The sequence below is a fragment of the Thalia democratica genome, chromosome 7, assembly GCF_965202585.1.
Source record: "Thalia democratica chromosome 7, ktThaDemo2.hap1.1, whole genome shotgun sequence".
Classification (NCBI taxonomy): Eukaryota; Metazoa; Chordata; class Thaliacea; order Salpida; family Salpidae; genus Thalia; species Thalia democratica.
The window spans coordinates 49,057,145-49,072,548 of record NC_139171.1 but is presented as its reverse complement, the minus strand read 5'-3'; the positions used below and the strand labels follow the sequence as shown (position 1 = coordinate 49,072,548).

Sequence of the window (15,404 nt, the reverse complement as noted above, 5' to 3'; positions counted from 1 at the left end):
ATAAGAAGAGTTTATTATACAATTGAAAACAATTTGAATCCAAAAACAAAAAGTTTTTTGCAAAAAACATAATCGGGTAAAATGAAAAAAATTCAAATTTTAACTGGAACTAATTTCAAAAACGATTAATAAAAAATTCAACATACAACCAAAATTTACTTTAAAAAACTAATTTGTTACTTTTAAAAGTGTATTCTTTTTTTAGTCTACGAGCTAATGTTATAATATTTTTTGCTTTGTATAAGTGAAAAGGAAAAGTTTATATATTGGTATAATGTAAAAACCATAGGAAAAAAATTACACACGTATCAAAACAAATCGTTCATTTTTAGTTTGTCTCTCAACACCTCTTTCTCTGGCACAAAAACTTAACTTTTTGATTTGGACACTTTCCATCAACCTGGAACTTGTTAATACACTTGTACTTTCTTTCACTGTTATGCTTATACTCATTTTTGAATATTATTCCTTGTGCCTCCGGTGACCTAAATAGTATTAATAATTATATTAAGTTTTTTATTTAAAATGTTATTGTTTTTTATTTTCACACTTTTTAGTTATCCAACTCATATTTTTATAGATCTTTCGCGTTTATTGAACGACAAAAAAAAGCGCTAAAAATAATTGGTCATTGGACCACGTATACGAAAAAACCTTTCGATTATCGAGTTGTGTACCACTTGGATACAGTTCAACGTTTTGTCCAAGACAAGTAATAACTGTAAGTTTTATAAACGTTTACGTAAACAATATTTTTATTTTCTAACTACTTAAGAATTGGTTAACACAATAAATGTTAACGTAGTATCCAAGCATTCAATTTAAGACGTTAAGTATTCAACATGTTCCTCCTTTTAATGACTTATAGCACAAAAAATTGTTTGTATACATCTTTCCTTTATTCTGCTATTTTTAACTTAAGCTTTTGAATAAAAACGTAAAGCATTTGTGTTTTGTAATTGTACATATTAATAAAGACACTAGATATATTAATAACAGTTCCAATGAATAAATACCAACTCCATATGTTTTTCTGAGAGAAATAAAATTTATACATCCTTACAAGTAATTTTATGAAAAAAATAGATACGTTTTACTTTTAATATTATTTTTATACAAGTTTATTTGATATGGTGTAATGTCCTGGAGAAGACGCTAACAAGTAGCCGTGGTGTAAGACTCGATAACCGAAAGGTTTTTCTTACATTAGATCTTGGACTAAACTTTTTGAGCGCTTTTTTTGTCGTTCAATAGACTGTTGTTGTTGTTGTTGAAAACTTGAATTACAAATAATTTTTCTTTAACTTAATTAAAACATTCTAAAATACAGATAAATTTATTAGTTATTTTGTCTAAATTTGTATAGTACCACTAAATCATGACATAAAATCAAAATAAATATTTAATACTATTTATTTTTTTAATATAAATTTCAACTGACTTTTCTCCGGTCTCCGCATCTCTAACGAACATAACAGAAGTTCTTTTCTTGCAGTCCCATGGCAACAAGTCCGCTTTGACCGCCTTTCCACGGCTTTCCACTTCACCCTTGTCATCCGGCTGGTGCAAGTCCATCCACTCAGTGTAAAATTCACACTCTGTTTTGTAATTTGAATGGTTGTTTTATGGTTATGTTTTGGTTAAGCTACCGTCTTTTTATAAGGCTCTACCAAGTAATGTAATAAAGTTTGCTGTTTTACTTTTTAAGAAACTAAAAACAGTTTTTTTTTTAAATTTTTATCCAAAAATAACTATGAATACTTCATAGTAAGAAAATGCTTAAGTTTTATCCTCTAGCAATTTTATTTTACCTATAGAACACAAAAAACTTGACAAAGCTTAAAATACGTATTTTTTTCGTTATGAACATTGTAATAAATAAAACTAAATTTATTTTAATAATCGTTAATGTCAAGTTTCTGGTATTGAAAAGTACGTACCACCAAGTTCTTCTTCGTCAAACTCGTCAAAATCATCAAGGTCGTCCAAATCATCTTCATCAAGGTCGTCAAAATCATCTTCATCTACATCATTTTCTTCATCATCTTCATCTATGTCATTTTCTTCATCATCTTCATCTACATCATTTTCTTCATCATCTTCATCTATATCATTTTCTTCATCATCTTCATCTATATCATTTTCTTCATCATCTTCATCGATATCATTTTCTTCATCATCTTCATCTATATCATTTTCTTCGTCATCTTCATCGATATCATTTTCTTCATCATCTTCATCGATATCATTTTCTTCGTCATCTTCATCTACATCATTTTCTTCGTCATCTTCATCGATATCATTTTCTTCATCATCTTCATCGTTATCATTTTCTTCGTCATCTTCATCTATATCATTTTCTTCATCATCTTCATCATCTTCATCGATATCATTTTCTTCGTCATCTTCATCTATATCATTTTCTTCATCATCTTCATCAATATCATTTTCTTCATCATCTTCATCTATATCATTCTCTTCGTCTTCGTCTAAATCTGTTTCGTCGTCTTCTTCCGACAGATTAGAATCTGAAAAAAATACCAACTCAATTTTCATACTTTTATTGACATCATAAAAAAAGTTTTCTCTAGTATAAACGGTTGACACTTTTAGCTAAAGGTTGGCAGCCTTTGTTTTTAATTAACTAAAAAAATTAACAGACTTGTTATAAAAACGTTTTTGCTTAACGTCGTGTCATAAAAAATAAAATAAAAGTTGAAAACACATTTAAACGCTCAGTTTTGTTGATATGATCTTAAATAAACAATACTTTATCATTTAAAGTTACTTACAATATTTTTAACAATAAAATTTAAAATACATTTTTACCATCTTTCTATTGGTAATTTTGATTTTTATGTTCTTTGAGCTCTTTTGTTCTTACGATTAAACACGTCGCGAGCCAGAGCACTTAACGAGCTTACATTTGCACAAAAAATAAAATTTCAAAAAGCCGGGCCGATCATTTACTTGCTTTCAGCCAGGCATAAAAAGAGGCTAACAAATTTTTTGAAATATCTTTGATCTCAAACTGCAATTAAGCAGTTTAAGTTTGTTTTAGAACAGCATCATTCATCTAACAATATAAGAATTCTGAGCATTTTAGCATTTAGGCATTACTTAATTGTTTGAACAATATAATTTTCTAACTTGTAGCAATCCACTCCGCCAGCTCCATGACGTTGGTGTAAACACCGGGATTCCCCTTCACAGCGCACCCCACTCCCCACGAAACCACACCGACCTGCACGTACTTGTCGTCTACTTGACACGCCAAAAACGAACCGGAATCTCCCTGTTTTGAAAAAATTGCCTTTTGAAAAATTTTGAAATTTTGAAAAAAAGTTTGTTAATTTCGGTCGAGTTTTGAATACAAGCTTGTTAAAAGTCGATTTTATTGTTGTTGAGTATTTGAAGAATTTTTTTTTACTGTCTAAAATTTTTGTTTGTCTTTGTAGACTAAGTGTCAAAGTTTTAGTTAAAACAATACTTTACGTTGTTTTTTTTTCTGTAACTAAAATTAAGCCTTACTTGACAAGAGTCCACTCCGCCTGCATCCAATCCAGCGCAAATTTGATTGGTCAAATTTCCACCGTACCTCTGTTGGCACTTTCCTCGTGAAATAATGGGAACTTCGACTTTCATCAGCTCATCAGAAAGTTCTTCAGTAGCGGTATCTTAAAATTGAACTTAATTTATGCTTATTAACGAGTTAAGCAAACAATGCAAGTAAACAAAATAAACCGAAGAAATATAAGGTGTTTTATTTTATCTAAAAACAGTAAGTTAACGCCTTCTTATTAGTAAAACTTTTAATAAAAAAGTTTTAAATATTTTTGCTTTTGTTTAACTCTTTATAAAGTCCATAAACTAACGCCTTCTTCATGCTTAACTTTTTAATGAAAAAAATTTTCATAGTGTTCTGTTTAGGTTATTAACAACATTTTGACATTAACTTGACCTAGCTAAACTCAATCAAATTTTATAGTTTGGTTTACTATACCAAAAAAAAACTTTTCTAGAGCAGAAAAATTCTTAAGAAAAACTTATCTAATGAGCAGCTAAATTAAAACGCAAACCAAATTTTTAATTAATGGAGCTGTATACTAAATAAAACTCACTTGTCACACCCCATCCGGCTACCACGCACCCGTTACCCACACTTTCGTAGCTGGCCAAGCTGAAATCGTGGGGGGCGAGGCAAACCGGGTGAACGTCACCGTTAGGTTCGTCGACCGGCATCGGTTCAGACGTCTTCAACAGCGCAACATCGTATCCCTTGTATACCCTTGACATTTATAAGTTTGAATTAATAAATGTTGTATAGGATGATTGGATTGTGTTGATTTTTTATTGTTTAAAAAAGATTGTTTAGCCTCGCAGTTTTATTAAAATAAGTTTAAAAATATTTAGAAAACTTTCTATATATATCCTTCATTTTTATAAGTTTGATCTAGTTTGTATGTTATATGAAATAATTAGGTTGTATTTATTTATATTTGATTTAAGGCTTTTTTTTTTCTAAATTGTAGTTTTATTGAAGTAAAAAAAAAACATTTCATTGTTGTATTTTTCGTGCATAGTCACTTCTTCAACTCGAAAACGCGTTCCAGAAAATTTGTTATTTGATCCCACACTGACTCTCAGTCTGCTGATGTCATACCTGCATGTTTTTACTTTTTATATATTTAGACATTCTTTTTCTTCAATTTAAGGTCATGCACATTTTTACCAAGCAAAGCATTAGTGTTCAGTTACACATAATTTTTTAAAAGTTGTTTTGAAAAGTAATTATAAATACTAAATTAGGTTAAAACAAATTCTAACATTGAACACGCAAGAAACACGTTTTTTATTTAAAATAAAATCTCACTGGTCATATCCATAGACACAATGGGCCGCAGTCAGAACGTATCTGTCGCTTATGACCGAACCACCGCAGAAATGTCCACTGCCGTACAGGAGAGCCACCGCCCAGGGGAACTCGTGGTTTTCGGCCGCCTCACCCCCGATTATTCTGTGGTGGAACTGCGTAGGAAAAAAAAATATTGTACCATCAAACTAGTTTTAAATTGCTATTACAGTTCGAAAATGCTGAAACAAGTAAATAAATTTCGGCTAGATTTACACTTGTGTTAGTTTAAAAATGTTATTTGAATTAAAATTACAGAAACCATAATTATATAACTAAACTCACTTTAGTTCTTACATTTCCGCAATCGTTTCCTACAAAAAAATATTGATAAATGCATTATTTATTTATTAAAAAAAAAGCAATACAAACAAGTATCAACTTATATATAGTTTTTTTTTTGTGTTTCTTGTAAAGCTAATTTCATGTAAACCTAAAATATTTACCTGTTACTCCTGTGGCTATACAGAACATGGCGACTAAAACGGTACACAAAAAATTCATTTTTGCTTTATCTGCTCTTAATATATCTGTAAAAAAATATTTTGATCGAAATTAAGTGATTCATGTTCTTATATTTCTTTTTCTTTTCTAATAAAAATATCGGCGAAAGTCTGCAGAGGAGAAGTCTGGACTTTTGTTTGCCGTGAGACAAGCTCAAGTTTAACAAACGGTTGATCATACCAATTCGATCATCAGACCACAATCTTTCGGTAGACTGAGACCGGTTTCGTCCTTACCGGTCGAATATAAGGACGAAATCGATTTCAGTTTACCGTAAGCTTGTGGTCTGATGATCGAATTGGCATGATCAACCGTTTGTATTTCTTTTTAATTAATTTTTTTTCATCGAAAATACTTTTTAAAACTTAAATAATAAAATGTTAAAACTTAATTCAAATTAAGTAAAACACTATTAACATTCCTATTATTAGTTTTACATCATTTATTATTTTATACGTAACCTTTTAATCCTATAAGTATAATCACTTACTTCGTTTATTGAAACTCTCGGCAGTAAGTATTTCTAAGTTGTTGTTTAACGTCTGGTTTTAATGGCTTTTATACAGTATTTTTAACGATGCCTATGAATCACTTTATCCGCACTGGTGTAATGATATAATAATCATTACTTTATTGTGTATGTTTAAAGATTTTTTTAGTTATTTAGTTATATCTATTTTAATTATAATTTAGAGAAAAACTTATACCATATCTTTAAAGCTTCTTAATTATCGTAAGATAATCTAAAGAACTATTTTGACTGTTATATTTTTCGAAATTCATTAAACTTCATTTATTTCAAAAAGTGCTTACATTTAACATCTTCTTATTATAAGTAAAATTTTAGTATAGCTTAAGTATACTGTTAAGCAAATAAAAATGTACTAAATAATTACTTGAAATCATACTTACAACGTTAAATAGCAAAAAGTGTTAAATAAAAGCTATTATTTCAGAAAAAATTATTATAAACAGTTTATTTACAAACAACAACAGTAACTAAAAAACTTACTTTATCTATTGTTTGTTGTTTGTGCATACATAAATGTTTTTATAATAATAAAAATTTAGTTTTGTAAATTTCTTAAATTTTTAATTTTTTTTGTTTTTTTAAGCACATTGCAATAAATAGTAATTTTTGTACCAAGTCAAACCTACGCGGAGAAAATTTTTATACTAATTATCAAAAAAGCAATGAGTTTAATATTTAACTGTTCAAATTTTTTCTTTAATTAAAGTTCTTAAAAATATATTACATTAATTCTAAAATACTGAGTTTATAAATGTTTTAGAGTACAAGCAACATACATTTTAAATCATTGGTTACTTAAACAAAAGTCTGTAAAATTAGTTGTAAACTTTGGTAGCCTGTTATGGAATTAACCGACCAAGAGTTTTAATTACAGATACAAATGTTAAAATCAATTATTGAAAAAATATTAAATACGTAGCTAGTAAAATCTCTTTTTTCTTACTAACCTACTTTAAAAGCAACTTTTTTAATTTAAATTCTCAACTATAAAACCTACAATAAACATGACTATATTTGAGGAATTTATAAAACTTTTGTATTTTTTAGGCTTCTCATTTACTGAAAAATACTATACAAATCATTCATATAAGCAGTCGCACTAAAATGTATACTCTAATGATATCCTTAATTTTGGGCAATGACTCTTTATTTCAAAAACTTAAATTTGCGTAAAAATTAAAAGTCTGTCTACATAATACTACTTTAAGTTTAAGGTTTAACCTAATAAAAATATGTAAAGAATATTTTTTCTTATTTTTTATTTTTAAGTAACTATTTAAGTTTAGTTTTTTTTTTTTTATTGTCATAGCATAAATAAACGCTTATATAATAAGCTAGATGACTATTTACCAAAACATACCAAAAATTTAAACGTATGTAATATTTTAAACAGTAGTAAAATATTAAATTAATAAGTAAATTTTTTTAGATATAAGTTTAAAGTCCATATTTGGTTCTATACAAGCTTGATTTTAATTTACGTTAGTCTCATATTAAATCACATCCTCTACGCATTAGTCTGGCGTCTTAATCATTAACCAGTTATTTTTTTTCTACCGCTAAAATGTTTAAATGATTTTGTTTATATTTTTTAGAAATTTTTTTTACTAATCACATAAACTTTTGTAAAAAATATTAAAAAACTTCACTGTTTGTTAAAACTAAAGAATGTATTGGGCTGGAATTTGGCATGCTAAGCAAAAACTGAGGAAGAATTTTTCTGTACAGTTCGACCTGCGAGCAGCTTTATGTAAAAAAAATGCCCTGCAATTTACATAAGGCTGCTGAGTACCAACCTCTGAGTTGAAATATACTTGAATTTTACTAAATTTAGCTTGCAGTTAAAAAAGGAAAACTACCTAAGGTTGTGAATATTTACTAATCAGGACCAAAGTTTAAATCAAAAATTAGTTATAAAAAATTGTTAAAATTAAATTCACTTATCGTATAATTTTAATATTTTTGATTTTCACATGAATTTAGCGAGTAAACAAAATAAATGATAACATTAAATAAATCTATAAGCTTTTTTTTATTCATATAACTTTTAAAAAGTTTTGTTTAAGTATAAATTAACTTAATTTGATTTAAATAAGACTAAATACATAGGTATTACTACAACTTATGAAACCGAATATACAATAAAATTTAAATCTACTCATAATCGTTCGAAATATATTTTAACTTTAAGAACGAAAACAATACGTCGAATAGCATAAAATAAGAACAAGAACTTTTCTAAACAAAAAAATAAATTTCTGCAAAATGAAATACCCATAGAGTTACAAGCGCTTTTTATTTTGTTACTGTTTTTTTAAAAATAGTTCGTTTGATATCAACTTGTAGTTTATGTTACTAACTCTCTAAGAAGTTGTTTAGAGTAACTAAATTTATTTTAAAATTATCTTGAACCTGCCAAGAAATTCGATTGTACATTTATATAAACAAAAGACAGTTTTGTTTTTAAACATCTTTGTAAACATTTTATTTGAAATGTTCTTTAAACACTTAGTTTGAAATAATAAAAGTAAAACCAATTCTTGTTTCAATAAAAAAAAAAACTAAATCACTCTATGAAAATATTCACCAAAATACTGCAAAGAATATTTGTAGTGTATTTGAAACTAGGTACTAATAAAACTATAGAGTCGTAAGTAAACTTAGCTAAAGTATTTAGTAATTAAAAAATTTTTTTAAATTTAATTTATTACTTAGTATTTATATAACAATTGTAACGATCGTTCCTGTGGGCTGTAATTTCGACCCATAATACAAACATTTTTTTTCTAAATTAGATAACCCAGAAAAACCATACTTAATAACTTGTAATGACTTTTAATAACTAAAAAAAGTTTTCTTTATTATTTTTTAACTTATAAAAATATTAAAAGGATTTCTGACACTAATCTTTATGAAGCTATACTAAACTTTAACTTGCATAAATGGTTAGTTTGACCACGAGTAAAATACTAAAAAAAAAGATTTTGCATTAGTTTGTTTATACATATTATATTTTAAAAAATATGAGAAAATCGTTTAATGCTAATTGAAATAACAAAACAGAAAAGATCTTTTGAAACTAAGAAAACAATCATAACGTAATTTGGCGCTTCAAAATTAACTTTTAGGTAAATTGTATACAGAAAAATTTAAAGACAGAAAAACGTTAACAATTATGAAACTATGAATGTTTGTATAAAAATTCATATTCGTTCAAACATGAAATAAAAATATTATATCAAGCAAATTAAAAATTATTTTGTATCTTAACTTTTCATATGCGAAATTTATGTTTTGTGATGCTCATTTGAAATATTATTTCTAATTGTACATGACATTATGTTGCAGTACTTAACACTTTTAGACTAGCTTTTTATCGAACTCAAGCATATTATTTTTCCAGTAAAAGCATTAACTTTAAGCACACTTTGATTTTTTTTTATAGAAAAAATAACGTCGATTAGCGATCGCCGACTTATTTTATTAGTAGCATGTTTAAAAATTTGTTTTTAGAAAAGTAGTATGTAAATTCAAAAACACACTTTTATTTGGTACAAATTGTTTTGAAATTATGGTTGTCATATGCTTTGATATTTATTTAATTTTTTATAGGTTTGACTTTAATATTTAAAGCTTTATAGATTTATAAAAAGTTTTAATTTGTTTTAATCTGTTATCAACACTTAAATAAAATACCAATGTTTTTGAAGTTATCATAATAATAACTGTTGATTGGTAATTTTATAGGGTAGCTGTCTAAATTGCGCGAGCATACAAAATTGTACGAGGGGACAAAATTGCACGAAAACACAAAATTGCACGAAGATACTTTTGCACGAAGACTAATTTGCACGAGAGCACATAATTGAACAAAGATAAAATTGCAGGTAGACAAAATTGCACGAGGGTATATTTTTGCACGAGTGACAATTTTGCACGGATTTGTTTCTTTCCCAGGGACGGGTCAGAATTGCGCGTAGACATTTTTGCACGAGGGGACAAAATTGCACGAGAAGACTTCTTTGCACGAAAATAATTTATATAATGTTAAAAAAAGATAAAAAAAGAGGAATTAAAAAAATTAATAACTAAATAATAAAAAAACTAAAAAAAAAAATTAAGTAAAATATTTTAAGCAAAAAGTAAAAAATCAATAAAAAATTAAAAATAAACAAAAATTAAGTAAATAATAATAAATAAATAAAAATTAAAAAACAAAACTAAGTAAAAAGTAATAAATTAAATGTCAAATAGATTAAAACAAATTTTAAAAAAAATCAGAATTTTAAATATCAAATAATTAAACAATAAATAAATTTAAAAAAATATTAAAAAATAAGTAAGATTTAAAAAAATTAAAAGTTAATAAAATAAATAATAAATATATTAAATAAAAAAAGTCAAAATAAATGAAATAGATAATTGAATAAATTTAAAAGAAATAATTAATAATTAAAAAAGTCAGAAGGAATAAATTAAATAATTAACAAAAAATCAATCAAAAAAAAATTATAAAAATAATAACTAAATTATAAAATTAGATTCTAACCGTTGTTAAAATATAAATACCAAAAAAAGTTTTGTTTATATCAATAAATATTCTTTTTTAATTAGAAATATAATTTGACTAATTTTAGCTGTTATATTATTTTGTTCGTTTCATTTTAGTCAAAAGCTTGTATCTCCCTTTTCTTCTAAAAAAGTAAGAAAAAAATAGATTCGACAGAGCCTTTTCGCAAGTCTGGGTTAGACAAATTTCATCAGACAGATTTTCTCCTTTTTAAATTTATCTAATTCTCTCACTATTTTGCATGCTCTTTTTTTTCTGTACAATATTATCTTCGTGCAAATTTGTCCCCTCGTGCAATTTTGTACGCTCGTGCAATTTTAATACTTACCCATGTAATTATTATTATTTTTTTAATTAATCTCGTTTTATTTCATATTGAAGTTTAGTATAATTTTAATTTAATTTAAATTTACATCAATACATGTTTATTCTTTAATAAGGGTTATTTTTATAAAAATAAAATTCTAGTTTTATCTGTATTAAGAACTTTTTTAATTTATATTAATTTTTAAACACAATAATTTAATTTCATTAAAAAAAAAGCTAAATAAAAAAAGAAAAATAAATAAATAAAATAAATAAAATTAATATAAACCTAATTAAATTAAAGTTATTTATACTAATACATGCTTTTTTTATAAAATATAAAGGTTTTAATATATTTTTTATTTAGTTATTTTAAGTTTTTTTTTTTTTATGCAAAATTGACCCTCCGTGCAAAACTGTCTGTCGTGCAAAACTGACCTTCCATGCACTTCCGTGAGCAAAATTAAAGCTTCCGTGCAAAATAGTCTTCGTACAATTTTGTCCCCTCGTGCAATTTTGTGCCCGCGTGCAAACTAGTCTTCGAGCAAAAGTATCTTCGTGCAATTTAGTAACCTCGTGCAATTTTGTCTTCGCGCAATTTAGAACCGTTCCCAATTTTATAATATGTGAATAGTTTCTATAAAAATTATAAATTGATCAGTTGCACCAACATAAATTTGAGTTGATTAAGATGAACTGATATATTACTCAATTTTATGAAATTCAATATGTAAACAATACTAAACAAACTCAAATCTATGGAAATTTGTTATCTAACACATATTAAAGATTAATACTGTTGAAACTAATTTGATATACATACTTTGATTAGAAGATCATTTCTGTATATCTAAAATCATTTTATGTTTAACTAAACTAGTTTTAGTACTCTTTTTTGTTGTTGTGTGGTTAATGATTTGCTTAAAATTTTCTACTATCAGTTAAGTTTAAAAAAAAAACTAAAGCTTTAATTTCTTTTGTTTTCAGTAACTTCTTCTAATCAATGAATGATTTAACTAGCTAACATAAATTTAAAAAAAACAGAAAGTATATATAAAACAGTTTTAGAACTGTCAAAGATATTTGTAAAATATTCAAAAAATTTTATTTTGGTCTTTTTAAATAGAAAACCTTCACAAAGAAAACTTTATTCAAAAACTTTACTAGTAAATAACGTTTTTTTTTTTCAAAACTGGGACTATAAAAACTCTAGTATCTTTACTTTTTGCGGTTTCGATTACATGTTAATAATAAAGAAAGCGGCTTTTAAAATATTTTTTGAAATGAACAAAGTTGTAATTTAAAAGTAAAATTTATTATCTTCAAATCTGTCAGCGCCACAAGTCATGGCCACGTCTAGTGAGAAGTTTCGCTCGGGCTGAAAGAAAGGCTGCTTAAATCAACATGATCGCGCGCGGTTATCTAACAATAACTATTAAAAATGGCGTCAGCAACAACTTCACCCCTTTTCCTGACTATTTCACATACATAAATGCTGACATAGTAGTAGTATATCTCGATGTTCATACCATAAAACCAGACAACTTCTGTGATTGCCGTGATAAATGAAAAGTTTTCAAGTTTCTGCGCGTCAAAGTGCCTTATGTATCTCATAACGTTGGCCTACGAAAAAAAAACAAGCTAAGAGACGCTGTGATTAGTAGCAAGGTTTATCCGATAGTCGAATTTTACGTAAATTGCAAGTGCGAAAAGACAAAACAAAATTGCGGCAACAGAGTGGTTCAGAACGGCTACCAATACGACCTATGCATTTTAATGACCAAAGCCAAGGGGTGGGGAGTCAAGCAAGATATCCCGAGAGGTGCGTTTGTCATCGAGTACGTCGAAGTCTGTTCTGATGATGAGATACAATTGAACAGAAGTGAGTTTTACAGCGCCGGTATGTCGCACCTCTATAGTCTCGGTTACGAGGAACACGAAAAGCCTGACGCGATTGACGCCACTCACTACGGAAACATTTCCCGTTTCGTCAAACCACTCTTGCGAGCCGAACGTGCGGAAGTACAACGTTTATGTTGAAAATATCGACGTTAAAACGCCGCGTCTTGCGTTTTTTGCAATAGAAAAGATTGAAAAGGTGCTGAACTTACTTTGGATTACGGTCCAAAAATCACGGAAAAGGCGACCAAAGAATTCCATGAAGTGCGAGTGTGGTGCAGTGAAATGTAGAAAGTTTTTGTAATTCTTGAGCATTTGTGTTGTAAAGTTGTTTCGTAAGTTGTACGTTAACATACAATGATTCGTTTAGCTTAAACAAAATGGTACATTTATAATATTTTTTTTGTTAAGTGTCCCCGTTGATTTGTTGCAACTTGTTCTTCAAATATATTTTGTAAAGTTATTTTTAGTCCTTTGGGTTTTGTATAAATTGTACAATAGTGTAAAAAAAATGCTAAAGTAGTTCTAATGTTTATAGTTATTCCAATAATACAAGTGTATTAAAGTTTAACCTTTTCTTGAAATGAAATATTTTGATTGTTCTCATTAAATTTCAATTTAATAAATTTCTCATTAGCCAAAACTTTCGAACCTACTATGTCCAAAAATTTACAATTCATTCTTGGGAGTATTCTAAATTAACACTGATTTTACATAACAGTTTTTAATATTATTAATGATTTAAAATCTCTCAGTTTAAACAAGTCTAAATTATGAAGACAGGCTAAAATATGAACGAGCATTACAATTCTAACGATCTTATATTTTCTAATAAATAGCACGCAAAAAAAATTACCAATTTTAATGAGGTTGCTTTTTTCTAGTAACATTTGATACGGTTAAATGAAATTAAATTTTGACTTTCTTTACTTTTTGTAAAAAAAAAATATTGTAAAAAGTGTTTTAGTAGAAGTGAATATTAAATTACTAGTAATATACATTTGTCACCACTGAAAAATTATTATGGTTAAAATATAATATTCGAATTAAGTTAATACAACACACCTCCAAATATATTTATAATTTTTAGATATTTATGTAACAAATACAAAAGATAATGACAACTCATCTAAATTGCTTGTGATGACAAACCAAAAAATTATCAATTAAAAATCGTACAGTTTTAAAATTGTTCATTTTCTAATAGAAATTCATTTTAGCTATTACTTATTTTCATTTATATTTCTTTTAATTAATTGTGATAAAAAAAAAGATTTACAATTCTTCAAAAAAAAAAATAATATTTAGTCAAGTTGTACTCTTTGAAAATTTATGTGTAAGTTCGAAATTAAGAATTGAAAAAGATTTCCTTTTTAAACATTTTTTTATTTATGTTAGCAGCACAAAAAACTATGTAATTATACACTAACTTCTTAATAAAAATTTAATGAAAGCATTTAAAAATACATGGGGTTAACCAACCAAAAAATTAACTAAAAAACGACCGTATAAGGACAGAAATTTAAAACTTGTTTTGTATCGAAAATTTTAATTATATAACAATTAACATAAAACGGTGAGTCGTAATAAGAAAAATTCAAACTAAAATTTTCATAATACGACAAAATACTTAGTTTTTTATTTACGTTGTAGTTTTAATAAAACTACTATTCTCAAACTGCACTTATGTTTTGAAAGTTTATTCTTTTTTTTATTCATACCTATTTGTATGTAGTACATATTTCATATGGTATATAAATTTTTGGTCAAATGCACTTTGTCAAAATAAAGTTTTTAAAGACTAACAAATTTCACTATTTATTAAATAGGTAAAAAAATGATAAGTAAAAACTGTATATAGTGTTACGAAGTAGCTTCATTCTTTCTCAAGTTTATATTGTGATCTATATCTACAATCCTTAAAAACATTAGTTCTTAATTGTTAAAAATCTACAACAGATTTAAACTAAGTTTTTATCTAGAATACCTTTATAGTTTTTAACCAACACTAAGAAACTTATTAAAATTTTTACAAGTCTTGTTACACTTTTGATAGGATTAAACCACTACTAACTTATATCTCAAAAGAAAAACACATTTTAACGAAATAAGTTGTATAATTTAGAAGTAATAATTAAAAGTTTCTAAAATTAACACGTTATAATAAAAGCTTAAAAAGTAAGTATATACAAAAATATACCGGTTCTTACACAACAAGTATATATAAAGCTGTTTTGTACCTTTAGTAAATGAAAATGGTAACAAAATAAACATGTAAAGTGTTTTTTAGTTTTTTCTTAACAACATTTTGTATATGATTTAATTGTAAACAAACTAAAGTTTAATTACTTCAAAATATAATTTTAAATGCTAAAATTGTTAAACTTATACTTATAACAAACAAAATCGACATAGTTGTTTTGTATAAACAAAAATTGAAAACAGCGTGAAAATATTTATACTTTTTATGCTGTTTGTTCCTTTAAACTTATGAATGTGCCTAATAAAATTAAGTAAACTAACTGTTTATTGGTTTAAAATTACTGAAGGACTTTTTGTTCTGAACAATAAAATTATACAGGTTTTTTGTAATTAAATCCTTTTTTGCTACTGCTTACCTTATTACGCCAATAACTTAAGTCATATAATTTTTTTTTCGGTACAATAATAAAATTTAACAC

At 26.4% G+C, this 15,404-nt stretch overlaps 1 protein-coding gene across 1 annotated transcript; it reads right to left on the bottom strand.

The window, feature by feature from the left end:
- Window positions 1-5,978, bottom strand: LOC145840898 (uncharacterized). The gene is made up of 11 exons (XM_082948249.1): window positions 5,907-5,978; window positions 5,359-5,442; window positions 5,198-5,226; window positions 4,874-5,028; window positions 4,556-4,663; window positions 4,122-4,288; window positions 3,532-3,677; window positions 3,151-3,295; window positions 1,941-2,528; window positions 1,442-1,598; window positions 1-485 (listed from the first exon to the last, which is right to left on the bottom strand). The coding sequence occupies exons 2-11, from the start codon at window positions 5,414-5,416 to the stop codon at window positions 341-343; spliced, it is 1,698 nt and encodes a 565-aa protein (XP_082804375.1). The 5' UTR covers window positions 5,417-5,442; window positions 5,907-5,978; the 3' UTR covers window positions 1-340.
- Window positions 5,979-15,404: the final 9,426 nt, after the last annotated feature.

Coding starts and splice junctions, on each gene's coding strand:
- LOC145840898 (XM_082948249.1), bottom strand. CDS start 5,416: ATGAATTTTTTGTGTACCGTTTTAGTCGCCATGTTCTGTATAGCCACA. Junction 3,678..4,121: donor AGCCGGATGGGGTGTGACAA/GTGAGTTTTATT, acceptor TTCAATTTTAAG/ATACCGCTACTGAAGAACTT. Junction 2,529..3,150: donor GGCGGAGTGGATTGCTACAA/GTTAGAAAATTA, acceptor TATTTTTTTCAG/ATTCTAATCTGTCGGAAGAA.